Raw genomic sequence first — 14,400 nt, forward strand, 5'->3', positions numbered from 1 at the left:
CGAGGGCCTGGAACATCTGTCGCCCCGAGGGGAGACTGAGGACTGTTTAGCCTAAAGAAGAGAAGGCTCAGGGGCAATCTCATCAATGTTTATAAATCTGATGGGAGGGAATGAAGAAGACTGAGCCAGACTCTTCACCATGGTGTCCAGTGACAGGGCAAGAGGCAGTGGGCACATTTATACACATGAAATTCTGTCTGAACATAAGGAAACACTTTTTTTTACTGTGCGGCTGGTGTGGGGGTGAGTTAAACAGCCCTACCATTGAGACAAAATCCTTGCTCCTGAAGTTCTTGAGGTCCCTCATGAACATGGATGGCAGTATGGGCTTTGGGGGTTTATCCTGAGAGTCTGACCTTTCCTCAGCAGGTAAGACTGAGACACCTGCCTGGCTGAATCCACGAGCTCAGAGAGAGGCAGGCAGGAGCAAGAAGTTGCCCTGCTGTCCCGAGTGCCCCCATCCAGCATCCCAGGGAGACAATAGCTCCAAGATCCCACCACAGCCAAGGTGTCAGGGTTCTGAGTACACTAATGAGGGCCTCCATCCACACTCCCTACCCATGAGCCCAGGGGCTCCGTTTCAGCTGATGTCTCGGCCCCTAGTCCTTGGCTGGGATTACGTTGTAGGTATGCCTGTCTCCAGCTCTGTCGCAACCATTCCCATACCTGCCATAGACCCTGTTGATCTAGGCCCTGACCTGGTGACTGTCTTCCCACCTTGATCTCAGACCTGCTATAGACTGCATCACTACAGACTTGTCTGGCAATTACTGGCCTGTGCCCGATTCTGGTTACCGTCACCAGACCTCATTTTGTGGCTTGACTTCAGGCCTACTTCATCACCACAAACTTGCCTGGTGATCTGGACTCTTGATTGAACCTGGCTATCGTTCCCAGGCTTGCCCTGTTTATCCCGCTCAGCTACTGTGGGACAAGGTCCTGGCTGGTGAAGCCTCTGCCTTGCCTCGTTATCATGCTCGGCTTCCGACTCTCCCTCCCTTACAGCGTAGCTGGCCCTCATCGCCGGGGTTACCTTTACAGTGGCCATCGTAATCCACCTGGATCTTGGAGCCAGTGAGGCAGGCATCACGGTGCAACTCACAGTGGTTCAGGTACGTCTTGCCATTGCTACCGCACACAGGCCTCTTGTGAGGTTTGCATTGCTGTGAGAGAAGCCAGAGAAGACAGCATTTTACCTGCCTCTTCGGGACAGCTAGAGGGAGGCAGGTGAGTCCCAGCATCAGCCCAACTCAACAGAAGCCCTTGGCACAGCCTCCTTGGCCCAAAAGGTGTTTGGGACAGGCTGAACCTACCCATGGTCACCCCGGAAAAACCTGCACAGGGAAGTCTGTGGGTGTGGGTTCAAAGGCTTTGCTTTATCCCAGCCTCTGTCACCACCACCACAACAGGAGCCTTCCCGAAAGCAGAGCCCAGCAGAGAAAATCAGTGCCCAGCATAAATACTGAGCATAATCCTGCAACTGCTGCTCTATGTGCCATGGACATGCCTGCCCGGAGGTGTTTCTGTGAATCTGTTCTGTGCACCTCCGCTTGCTCAGCTCTGTTGCATCTTTTTGTAGACTCTGCTCCACCTTTCTGTAACCGAATGCAGATTAAACCATCAGCCAGGAGCAAACAGCACAGCCTACAGCAGAGGGAGAGTTCATCAGTGCCACTGTTCAGGCTGTGGGCTTCCTTCTCCCATCCCCTTCAGTCTGGCCAAGCCTACCCAGAGTGACAGACTCTCTTCCTGCTAACGGGGCATTTCACTCTCCAGTCCCCAGGCTGGCCATGTCAGAGCTGCAGGCTCTGAGGGAAGTGGGAACAAAGAGCCACATGCCCATTCCCAGGAGCCGGGCAGGAATGGTTTGAAAGCAGGGCAGAGCAGAGTAAGGAGACAGTGTGTCTCTACAGCTGGGAAAGACTCTTCTAATCATCTCTGGCTCCCTGCTGGATGGAGCTATTCATCCTCACAGCACTCTACCACAATTATTTCCATTTTACAAAAGCTGATTTTTAGTAGGGTGCTTGTAACCTCCTCAAACAAGATGCCAGTGAGGGCAGGCTTTCTTGGAGCTCGCAGACCACTCCCTAGAGTGCCCTCCAAAGCTAGCTGCATATCAATACCCTACTGGGCTTTCCCAACAAAAGACCTCCAGCCAAGTCTCCTGTGAGCGTGAAGACCCTAGGCAGTTGTGCGAGCAGCACAGCTGCAAGCCCCAGAAAATATCTACCCTACAGGGCTCTTCCCCCACACCACATTGGGAAAGGCCCTCCTGTTTGAAGAGCCAGTGTGAATTTGCAGCTGCTCCAAAACAGCCGTAGCCTCATCCCATCATGAGATCCTTCCAGCGACCAAAACCCAGCCGGGGGGTGATGGTGGTGACACCTGTCCCTGACGCAGAACCTGTGCTGCCCTCATACCTCAATGCAGAGGCAGGTTGGCTCTCCCTTCTCAGTCACTGCACACTCCCGCCCAGCTCCACAGAAAACATTGGCACAGATCTTGGATTTGCTCCTTGGCTCTTCCTGCAAGATACAAAGTAAGAGACACAAAATACATCAAGTTACCAGGAAGAGCAGCAAAACAGCTTTAAAAAATAACACACTTAACTTGTAGACTGGACCGAAGAGCACCAAGGTGATAAGGAACAGATTACAGAACAAGAGACACATGACTGCAATAGATGGACAGCTCAGACAATAACCAGGAACAGACACAAGAGCTAGGGCTACAGCCCCAGCAAGAGAGGGCTTCCTTGAGGTCATTCCCGGACAATCACCTAGGACAACTGGAGCAAACATGAGCAAGAGAAAGTCTAGCATGAATGGCAAGAATAATTCGCTCATGCCAAGGACTGCCATCTTCAAAATTTTTTTCATGAAGGGTAGGGAGCAGAAATGTCTTTGCTTGAGACATTTAAGAAGGAGGTGAACATAACCCTGGAGAAAGGTGTGATACCAAACAGGCAGAAGAAATTGCCATCGGGCACCAGATAATGCCCCTGTCACAAAAAAACTTCACAAAACTACATGACCCATTATCTTGCCTCCACTGGTCAAGATTAAACACTTCAAAGGAAGAAACACTGTCATAGATAATTATACAGCAACCTTCTCTGAGAAAATTTCTTCTGGTCCCTGACAGCCAGCAGTTGACTTATGCCCTGCAGCACAATTTATATGCTTTAAAGTTTTCTCCTAGCCAAAGTCATCACAAGTATTCTTGTTGTTCATGTAACTGTCAAATCCTTTTTTTTTGAGTCCCACTGCGTTCCCAAACTGGTGACACTTATCAGGGAAGACTTCCACAGGTTAATCATGTTTTCAATAAAACCACCATTTACTTTTATCAGTTTAATCCCTTTTTTCCTTAGGCTTTTAAAAGAGAAGACGGTTCCAGGGGTTCAGAGTTGGGACACCCTGGTTTAATTCCCTGCTTTGTCATTAATTTCCTTTGTGACTCTCATTTCATCTAACATTTTCCACCTGTACGTTAAGTATCTGGTTCAGGCTAGCCAGCTGGCTTCCTCAACAGTTTTGTATCAGAGACAGAAGATTGAGGAATGTAAAATAACCAGTGGGATAGGTCAATCACATCTGCTGTGACTCTTCTGTCTAATACACAAAGTGTTTTTTTACCTTCTCATCTGAGTATTATTCTTAACCTCTGCTCATTTGTGGTATCTTTGTACCTCCGCTATATACTTTTGAAAGTAGGTGATCAAAAAGGAGCAGAATTTGCCTGAGGAGCAAGCGTTATTGATACATTTAATAACAAATGCTGAGCACATTTTTTTCTCCTATTGCTTCTTTATCCTAATTTGGGGTTTTTTGTTTTGCTTTTAAACCACAGTTTCACAGTGAGTTGCTGTCTTTACTGAGCAGCCCACAGTGACAGTCAGATCATTTCCTGAATGACCTTGCCCTGGTCTTCAGAATATTTTGTCTGCTGGCCTACTGCACAGTCATCAAGCCCAAGAAGGTCTTTTCAAAGCACTACAGGATTCCCTCCAGGTTCACATAACGACAAACACCTTTCTTACTCTCTGCAAATGTTCCTATCTTGCTGCTTATCCTGTAAAATAAAAATATAGTATTCAGACACACCAGTCTTAGCTCAGAAATGTGCAGTGTCCCAGGCCTGCTCACCCCACGAAGACAGTCAGACAGTCCTCCCATTGCTCCTTCGTCCTCCTTTCACATATCGTTTCTGAGCTATGAAAGACACTCTGCCCCTTCTGCCGCATCCACCTCTCTTCAGTTGCCTTCTGGTGGAGGGCTGGGGTAAATGATCTAGGCGCTTCTGGGGTGGGATGGAGCAACGTGAGCGCTTCACCGCACAAAGCGACCTCACACAACTTAGGGCAGGAAAGGAAGAATAACTCATTTTGCAAAAAGCACAAAGAAAAAACAAATTCTCCCAGGCTGGAGTCTAACTAGGGCACTCACACCTAAAATGCACTGTAGACACCTAAGTGCTGATCCATTTAAAGGGTTTGGAACAACATGCCCATCCCTTCACTGAGCCAAAGACCAGAAAAAACAAAAAAGAGCTAGACATGGCTTTGAACTGCCACCCACCAAGGTCTGTAATCCAGGTGCCTGGCAATAGATGGCAGTACTCTGCCTCTCCTTACCCATGGCCAGGCAGGACCACCAGCAGCAAGCTCCCACAGCTGTGCCCACCGATGCCAAACCTGGCTCTTGCCTCCTGGCCTGAGAATTACAGCACTGCTACAACCACAGCCGGCCTCGGCAGGTGTCCACAGGGACCGAGCTTGGGATGCAAGACTCTTCTCCCCTCGACAGTTTGCTGGAAACCAGGCCTGTGACGCGGCCGTCCTGGCCACAGCTCCTTCCCTGTACTGCCAGAGCCCCGGAGCCATCCCACAGCTCTCCCACTGGGACCTGGGGTGGGGATGCTGGCAGGGTGACACTGCCAGAACAGCCTGCCAGGCTAGAGGGCCACATTACTCTGATTTTTCATATTAATCAAAGCAATATGGTTTGCCAGTTGCTGCTTTTTGTTGTTTTAAGCTGTCCTAGGCTGGCAGTGGGTCTGAGCTGGTTGCCACGTCCCGGCATGGCTGTCTCCACCCCGGGGGTTTGCCAGAGAAAGAAAAGAATCGAGCTGCTCTGCCTGCCTGCCCTCTCACTCTGGCACAGGGTTTCTCAGACTCAGCATGCTCATCCTCCCTCCCAGCAGCAGCAGCCGTGGCAGGAGTTACCAGGCTGGGTGCTGGCCCCACCTTTAGTAAAAGCAGCTCTCAGCATCCACCCCAGTTCCCAGAGCAGTAACTCAGCCCCCTGTGCCCTCCACTCTTGTAATGCTCGCCCCACAAACCGTACTTTCTCCACCTACAACCTACAAACCATAGCCCCTTCCACTCGTACGCCCCCCTCTCAAAATCCCCGAGATCCTCACCTCCTTCCTTCACCAGACATCACCTCTACTGCCCTACATGTACCCTAGCCGGCACCTGCAACCTGACCCATTGCTGCTGCTTTGCAGGTCGAGGTGTGTTCTTCTGCCAGGCGATAGCAGCTGCTGCTGCAGATCCTGCCTTCACCTCCTGCAAGAGCCAGAAACATTTTCCTCCGCCAGCCTGCACACAGATGAAGTTAGCAGTTACCACCGCTACCACTTGGTACGGCCACGCAGCTCTAAGGTGGTTCACGGCATACCGCAGGGTGGGAGCTCTTTCTAGCTGCTCCCAGCCACCTTCCCGGCAAATGCCCGAGTCTCCTGTGCGGAACTGGGAGTGTAACGGAGATGGCGGTGGATGAATGGATGAGTACGGTGGGGGTCTGTGAATGAGGCTTTATAATCTTCACTCCTGGTTCTCTGGCAACCTCCCAGGTGCTACTAGCTGAACTAGTTTCTTGTGAGAGATATTCTGATCTTACCTTGGACCATGTCATGTTTGCTCTTTATAAAGCTCCATCTGCTGGAGTCATGCAAGTAAGCGGGGATGGCAGCTGCCACTTCAATATTAAAGAGCTCGTCCTCGCACGTACCATGTAAAAGCTTGAAAACATGAACTGCAAAAGTTTAAATGCAAGGTCACACACAGAAAAGACTCCACAGTGTTTCAGTGTCATTGCCCTTAAATTAATTTCAGGATTCGGGGACTGGCATCACGGTTTTTACACTGCTTCCTCCCTGTGAGCTGTCATTGCCTTTTCTGTCACCATGGGCTTGGGAAGTGTCACTTGTCCCTGTGCACAGAGCGCTCAGGCAGGCGGAAGGGAAAGGGCAGAGACTCGTTATTAATTGCTGCACGGTGGCATTTACACTGCAAGCCGTGACAAGGCAGTTCCTCTCTTCTGCCTTGGGTAAGATGCCCAAGCTCTCTCTGTTTGGGCAATGCTTTTAATTACTCCTCTGCTGCCCGGAGAGCAAGCAGGAAGGTGTAAAAGCAGCGAGCACAAAGCCAGGGCAGGAGCGCCTGGATTCCGGAGCGTCTGCCACGGCACAGGGGCACTCCTGATTCTTCACTCCATGGCCTCCCCAGAGGCAACGACCTCCCCAGACATCTTCTTGGGCAAAGACCACGGAGAAAGCTGCTCACTACGGCTCACGGGCCAGAAACTCAGGGTGGCCGGGCAGCGTCACGTACGCATAGCCCAGACCGTCTGCCGAATGGGGACGGGAACGCACACTGCTTTTGGGGGGCCGGGAAGTGTAAACCCATGGATGAAGGGTTCTTGCATGCGAATGGGCAAGCGCCAAGCAGAAGACCTGAACTGACAGCGCAGCGAGCCACACGCACTGCTTCTGCCTCAGCTGTTGCTTCCTGGGGAACAAGGAGGAAAAAGACACATTTCCAAGGTATCCGCAGGCAAGAAAGCCTGCGGCAGCGCTGATGCTGAGGGATTACCATGGCAACTGGCAATGAGGGGCCTCAAGGTGGAAAGCTAAAATTAGGCAGCGGGAAGGGCTGTTTCTCCTATCTAGCAGCAACCGGCGCTGAGGAGTCGGACCCCCAACACAGCGTAAGCACAGATGTCGGGAACATTTCCGAGCCCCCGCCTGCGTCTGGATGTCCGGGACCAAGCGTGGCTCAACACGCCGACACACGGTGCCATGTCCCGGTCTGCACGGGGTCCCGAGGTCCTGCGAGCTGCCGTGCCTGCTCCGCGCTGGTGGGACTGCATGAAAACACTGCGGTGTCTGCAGCAAGGTATATGTGTGACCGCACGCATGAAGGAAAAGAGGCATCGTGGCTCCTTGGCTTTGCAAGGGAGCTGCTCGCTGCAGCTCTCCTTCAGCTGCTCCCTCCCTTGGCTCCTGCTGAGCCACCACTGCCTGGTGTCACTTGGTGGAAATGGGGACTTTCCCAACCAACCTGTGAAAGCTGAAACCATTAACAGTTCAGCGACAAAACACCTCTGTAAGGAAGAACAAGCTTCCACCTGCAGAGAAGAGCTGTGCAAGCAGCTGCACATCCACAGTGCCCCACTGCCCGAAGGGAGCAGCAGGGATTTCTGCCATTACGCATGCTCTGGGAAATGAGCAGGGAGACCGCCCTGCTGCGAGGTGGGGAGTTAATGTGCTTGAAAACAACCCTTCAGATTGCTTTTTGCTTTCTGCACATCCTTCCATACAAAATCTCCTCTTGGAGATCTCAAAAGTCTTTTTCTCAGAAGCCCATGCTGCACTGGAGAAATACTACCTGCCGTCCTGCTCCTACTGACACGACTAAAAAGCTTTTCTGCTATCAGTAGCGACTCTAGGTCTTTTTCCTCTTTTGGCATCAGTTTGTGGCAATCCATAAAATGACTTGACCCCTCACATAATGCTCTGTGCTGTTTGCTGTAAAATCAAGGCTTTGCATTTTTGCCCTGCCTGATGTACAAGGAAATCAAAGTGCTCTAGAGCTGTAGCACTGAAAGCTCCTCTGGGAGGCAATCCCATGTATTATACAAACTTGAGTACTACACAGATAAGGCAAAACTGAAGGGCACCAAAATGATGTCTGGGATTGCGAGGCTTGCACAGATTCTCGTGCCTCGGGGAAGGCAGCAGCAAAAGCTGGGAGGAAGTTTTCAGATATAACCAGTACAACTCACAATAGACTCCCTCCATGCAGCTTTGCAGCTACGTATTTCAGCCAGTCCTCCCTGTGTCTTCCCATCCACATCCCTTTTGCCTGTTCCCTGCCATGACTGATACAGGAGTAGGGATATAAGGGGTCTCCAAACGTGCCAAGGTGCCACCTGTAAACAGCGCTGTCTGCACAATTTCTAAACCAACTCAACATTCAGCCACAAAACCTAGCACTTCGTTCAGCTGTTGTCTTGGCAATGTTTTCTCCTCAATGCAGAAAGATTTGGAGACACGAGGTGCTAGGTCAACGATGCAAAAAGCTAATATGAGAAGCCACGTCTCCCGATTCCCAAACCTCCCTTCTCCCATGATGGGGCTGGGAGGGAGAAGCACTGTGTTGTGCTGTGATATCCAAAGAGAGGGCTGGGCAACAGAGCAGCTCGGGGTGGGGGGGATCAGGAAAACTCAGCAACTCCTGTACAGCAATGGCACTGAGAAAGCATTTGGCTTGTGCATTTCATCCCATTACCCAAGCGTGCTTCCAGGCAAAACGGCTCTTTCGGCAGCACGCACATTTTGCTGGAGGGCACGCATGGGCAGGCAGCCTGTCACCTCCCGCCATTTGTGCCACCGGCTCTGGCAGCACACTTGTCCCATTGTTCTTGTTTGTGACTAACAAGCAAAGCGCTCGTCCCTCCCCGCAAACCTGACCCAATTCCTGTGGCAGCTCCCTGGATCCTCTAACATGCTGGTGCGACGGGGCGGAAATTTGGCAGCAGCGTAAACTGAGCAGATTAGCGTGAAACGAGTAGGCACGCCCGACGATGGGTTTGCCATAAATAGATAGGTAAGGCAAACATTGCAATTTCTCTTCCCTAGGGCTATTGCCTCAGGACATCTGCAGACTCTGGAAGAAACCCCACGCAAATTACCCCTAAGTCTGACTTGGAAGGTTTGATTTTCAGTTGTCAAAGATAAGACGGAGATAAGCCCAGTGTGTGGGGATTGGACCACATCTGATTCCCAGTTCGGCGCTCTGATAAAAACCTACCTCCCAGGACATCGCCGCTATTAGGAGGGCACAGTGGGCTGTGGAATGATCCTTATCCTCTACTCTGGAAGGAAACCTGCCATCAGAGCTTGCTGTACCCCCTGGTGCAGGGTCGCACCAGGACCCAGCTGCACCCTTCCTCAGGTCTGGTGTTACCCAGTCCCAAAGTGGCACGCTCTGGAGCCATTCCCCCCCAGGAGCATCCTCTGCCCTTGCCTCTGGGAGGCACATGGTACATGTCCTGTGCCTCAGACCAGCAAAGGTGTTGACTGGCAGCTCAGAAGGCCCGAAAACAGGCTGTCCCCAAGCTAGTTAGTTAAAAAGGCAAAGAAAATACGTTTGTGAGGCAAAGTCTGGACCGGTGCTGGATTCCCCAAGGCACTGCGACCAGACACATTTGACAGCGTTAACAATATCCTATTTGAAGGGTGTCAGCATGAGGTCTACACTGGATACACCATTAAAACTTCAAGATTCCTCCTCCTCCAAATCCTAAAGCCGTCCTGCGAGCAGCAGAACTAATGAAGCCCAGTTTCCAACAGCTCTCTGCACGGCCTGTCTGTCAGTTAGTTACAGGGCAGCGTATGGACTCCTTCCTGGGGGGGGGGGGGGGGGGGGGATGTCTTTGCAGGCCCCTCTCATTAAGCCAGTCACCTAGAGTCAAAAAACCAGCTGGATCCCATTATCTCGGAGGCCTCCACCGCTTTATCAGCTGTGGCGGAAACAGGCTGATAGATTCAAGACTCACTGGAGGCGAGAGACAGGCGGGCACAGACAGCCTGCTGACATAGCTTTGCTTCCTTAGGGAACCAGGCTGCAATTCCTTTGCAGAGCCCCATGAAACACCCCTCTGGCTCAGCCTCTTGTCTCAGCAGACTCAGCACCACTACTGCTCACAGCCCTGGGGCAGGTCCTCACCCCAGTCCCCCCGCCGTGACTCCAGCCCCCCTTCAGCCTCCCCCACACTGACCCTCGTCCTCCCTCCCCAATGTTTTCCTTGCGTTGGAGGACAGACCCCATCTCTTTTCTGCTTTCATCCATCCCTTGGAGCTACCACTACTGAAGTATTTCAGCCAGCTGCAATCCAGGGCTGCGAACAGCCCTCCGGACACAGCGCTGGGAGCTGCCACGCTCCCTGCGGGATGCCGGCTACAGAAGAGCACATGCCCCAATCCAGTCTCCAGTCACCACCCCCCTTCCCAAATCTTTCCCTGTATCTCTTCCTATTCTCAGCCAACATCCAGGACTGGCTCACTAAATACATCCCACAACAAAATGCAACCCCTTAAAGGCTTTTGAATACTTAATAGATGAATATTTAATGGCAGCTGACTTTTGCTAATGGGAAACAAGCCAGACTATACGTCTCTGCCCATGCTGGGAATCAGGGCGTGTTCCCGGAAAACCTGGATGCAGAGACAAGCAGGCAAGAAAGGAAGGGACCTGCACCTCTGGGAGGTCACAGGAGGCTCCCTCTCTGCAAACCCCATACCTCACGCATTTGTGGGTAACCATTCCTGCCTTGCTGGCTGCTCAGTCCGTGATCCATGAACCAGCCGTGTCCATCATACCAGAGCGTTGAGCGGGAGAGTGGTGAGGCTGTAACTGACCCCTGTGACGAGAGGAGCCCATCAGGTCGGCAACGTCTGCATGAGGCCATAGAAAAACAACATTGCCCATGGCAGCCTGGTTGTGGGTATTTGTCCGTGGCTCTGTCAGGGAGATGAAGGCGTCTGATGCTACTACTGCCACAAAAAAGACTGCTGTGGCTTGCAGAGACTGGCGGGGTGGATACAGAGAGCTCTACCTCCCCACTGACCCCAGTGGGTATATGGCCTGGCACCCCGACAGGGACTGCAGCCCAACACACCAGCCGTGGCTTTCTCGTGACCCACAGCGAGCAGGCAGAAGCTGGTGCCTGCAAGGAAAGGGAAGCAGGAATTGGGAGGAAGGAGGCTTTTCTCCCCACAACCTAATCGAGAGGAGAAAGGCAGCTGCCAACAGCTGATTTCTCTTACAGCGTGATGCTGCTAACAGTTATGGAGCCAGGCACACCTCTCTCGGGGACTCCACTGCGTGAGGACTCTGTTTTCCCTTTTAAGCTTGAAGGAATGTCTGTGCTCTGGCCCCCACAACTTCATATTTTCCACCACAAGGCAATGACCGGTGAGGCCCCATAAGGGGAACAATGACATGAGAGTCTGGGGAAGAGGAAATCTCTACTGCAAACAAGTCTGGAAAATGGCTGCTAGAAGGAAGGGAGCTTGCGTCTGGCAGCGGTCTCCCCGCTGCAGCCTTGCTCTGCCGCTCACCCTAAAACCCCCCTCGGACTCACAGCCTCAAAAACGTAATGGCTCCAGACTGCACTCTCTCTTAACACTCTTCCCTCCGCCCATCCCTGCAGCGCTTCTGGAAGAAGGGGCTGGATCCCCTCCTGCCGCATCACGCGGTGAAACTGCCAGCTCCTCTGCAGCCACCAGGAACTTTCTTGCTAGCACTGGCTGCCGGCGAGGCACGGAGGCAGGAGATCAGAGACTGATTTGTGCACACCAAGCCAGCTGGAGAGGCTTCAGCTGTGAGCAGGGCAGAGTCAGTCCCACGGGAGGAGAGGAGGTGCTGCTGCTGCTGCACCACAGTTCTCAGGGGGAGGAATCCAGTTAATCACTTCGTGTTTGGATAAGAAAATAACCCTTGCGCACAGGGAGGGATCTTGGTGCACATGAAAGGTCCTATATGAAGTTAGTCCCACAGGATTTGTGGGATGAGATTGGTATCATACTCCTCATGTGACAGACTGAAAAAGAAAGGCCCAAGGGAGGGGATTTGCTCAAGAACTACCAGAAGACAGCAGCTCAGTTCCCTTTGCTCCCTGGTCCGGAGCCAGGACCACTTCACAGTCTGATACACAAGTCATACTCCTCATTGGGGCATGACTCTCCTTCCCAGACTGAGTGCCCTGGGCCAGGCTCTGTTTTGCCATGGCTGGGCTTCTGGGAACCACAATTCTCCATCCTGCTTTGTTTAAAATAAATATAATTTAAAAAAAAATAATAAAAACAATACCAGCATTGACTCCTGACTTTCAAGAGGAGGGGACTGTCCTGTACGCAGGTAGCACATGAGACAAGTCACGGCACCTTAGGAATGGTCAGAGGAAGCCCTTGCCAACAGGAGGGTGTGAAGGAGGAGGATGAGGAGGAGGATGAGGAGGAGTTCCTTCTCAGGGCAGGCAGGCAGAGGTGGAGCACTGTCCCTGGCCTCCAGACCGGAGCAAAGCTGTGGAGCACAGACTCCTCCTAGCAATTAAACACAGACAACATGACCTCTCTCCTTCTCCAAGCACACCCAGGCTCAGCGGTAAAAGGAAGGTTTCTCTGCCAACTGGCATTTTCCCAAAGGCATGCTCCTTCCCTTGCAGGACGCAAGAAGTCCAAGTCCACAGAGCCCAGCACCAGAGCCCTCAGATCATCTGCCCCATTTTGGGGTGCACTTGCTCAGCAGCCCCCCCCCCCATTAACCAATCTGAGGTGGTTTGTGCCATATACAGTCTCAAAAGTTCCCTTTCAACCCCTAAATCTGTGGTGACCCACACTCTTTCTGCGTCATGCCAGTTCCTCTTTTTCCATCCTTTGTCCCCCTAATTTCCAACACTCACAAGTCCTGCAGATTTTACTGGTCCTCCCAGTAAGTTTTGTTGCCTCTTTTTCCAGCCAGCTGGGATGATTTATTTCTGAATGGGATCCAAATCTGGCACATTTCTCAGCCATCACCTGGCTCCAAAGGAGCGAAGGGAAGAGCGAGCTAAGCAGTTGGAGGCAAGTTAGGATTTACAACCCTATGGCATCTCCTCACCTCTTCCAGTAACTGGATACACAAGAGGAACATAGAATGCAGGAAATGCTGAGGTTTACCAGCAGCCTCTGGCTTCTTGCGCAAGAGACCTCAGTAGTTTTGTTCCCATCACTAATGCAATGGATTTGATGATCCCTCTTCCCAGCTCTGCGCGTTGGTCCTTCTCTACCCGCCTTCTACCGCAGCACATCGCAGAAAAGCAATGGAAATCACTATGTGATTGGAGGGAAGCACTGAGTCAGCCTCAGTGTGGGAGGGAGAGTGAGAACAGAATTGGACATAAGCCGGTTTTGCACTTCCCATCTTCTAGCCTTGGTCAAGGACTTGCTTGGCTCCTTGTTAATGCAGAGCAGCTTCAGGGCTGCTCCACCCAATGGCTCTGCCGGAGATGGCTCTGCAAGAGCGAATCCCCAGGGGACAGTGCTGTCACAGTCATTCCTCTCCTTTGAAGCTTCTTTACTACATGAAAAGTCATGAGATCCCCTTTACACAGTGGGAACAGTGAGGAAGGGTCAGAATAAACCCCATTATTGGGCATTATTTTGTCTCGACAACTTTTCTTGGCCCATGGTATTGACAGAGCATCCCCTTTCTGAAACCAAATAGTCAGGAATCGTTATCAGACTAATGGGAAAATCTGAAACAAGAAGCGAGGTAAAACAAACCTGCAAGGGGGAGAAGTTTGGGAAGTCTGGGGAACTAACCTGGAGTCTGCTTATCAATGGTACATCTGCCAAAAAGGCACAGCTCCATCATAGGTTAAACAGTGTCCCTGTAGCCAGAGGGAGCTGAAGGCAAGTCTGCCAAAGCTCTGTCATACTACAACCTTCAAAATGCAAACTAGGATTTCAGGAGATGGGCAGATGCAAAGAAAGCTTTCTAGGTTCTCGTAACCTCAGCTTTTACTCCTGAAGACCTAACAACTGGCAGAAGGGTGTGTGCGCCTACTCATTTGTATTGGAAAGAGGAGAGGAAAAACACTGCTGTAAAAACTAAGTGAAAATCCTTGCTGCAAGAGGAACATGGGGAGAGCTGCACAAGCATACAAACTACACGGAGAGATGTGCATGTGTTTTTCTCTGCTCTCAGAAACATCACACCAGCAACAAGCAAATGCAATTAAATGGCAAGGGCAGTCACCCCACAGCCCCACACTGGGACCAGAGAGTAGCAGTGTTGGGCCATCCAGGACCCAGCACAAGGGGAACTGTGACCCCTGAGTTATGACCAGCTACTTCTTTTCAACTCCTGCTGCCCCTGTTATCCCCCAGAAAGCCTCCAGCCCAGGCACCAGCACCTGAAACCGTCCCTGTGTGGAGCTAACACTGTTTCACACCTATCCTGAAGAGGCTTCCCCTGCGATAGGGAAAGCGCCGTAAGTCTCTGTGACTTGGGCTTAATGGCTGACCTCCTTACTGAGACGGCCAAGAGGAAGCTCTGATAAG

The 14,400-nt window shown here is 51.7% G+C and overlaps 1 protein-coding gene across 1 annotated transcript in view; it reads right to left on the bottom strand.

The window, feature by feature from the left end:
* FSTL1 (follistatin like 1) overlaps positions 1-14,400 on the bottom strand; it is a 55,863-nt gene that overhangs the window by 12,429 nt on the left and 29,034 nt on the right. The window contains exons 3-4 of the mRNA XM_052794675.1: positions 2,424-2,528; positions 1,034-1,163 (exon numbers count right to left, since the gene is read on the bottom strand). Of these exons, the coding sequence (XP_052650635.1) occupies positions 1,034-1,163; positions 2,424-2,528 (235 nt within the window). The remainder of the gene's footprint in view (positions 1-1,033; positions 1,164-2,423; positions 2,529-14,400) is intronic.

Source organism: Harpia harpyja, chromosome 8 (assembly GCF_026419915.1).
Source record: "Harpia harpyja isolate bHarHar1 chromosome 8, bHarHar1 primary haplotype, whole genome shotgun sequence".
In the NCBI taxonomy this organism is placed as follows: Eukaryota; Metazoa; Chordata; class Aves; order Accipitriformes; family Accipitridae; genus Harpia; species Harpia harpyja.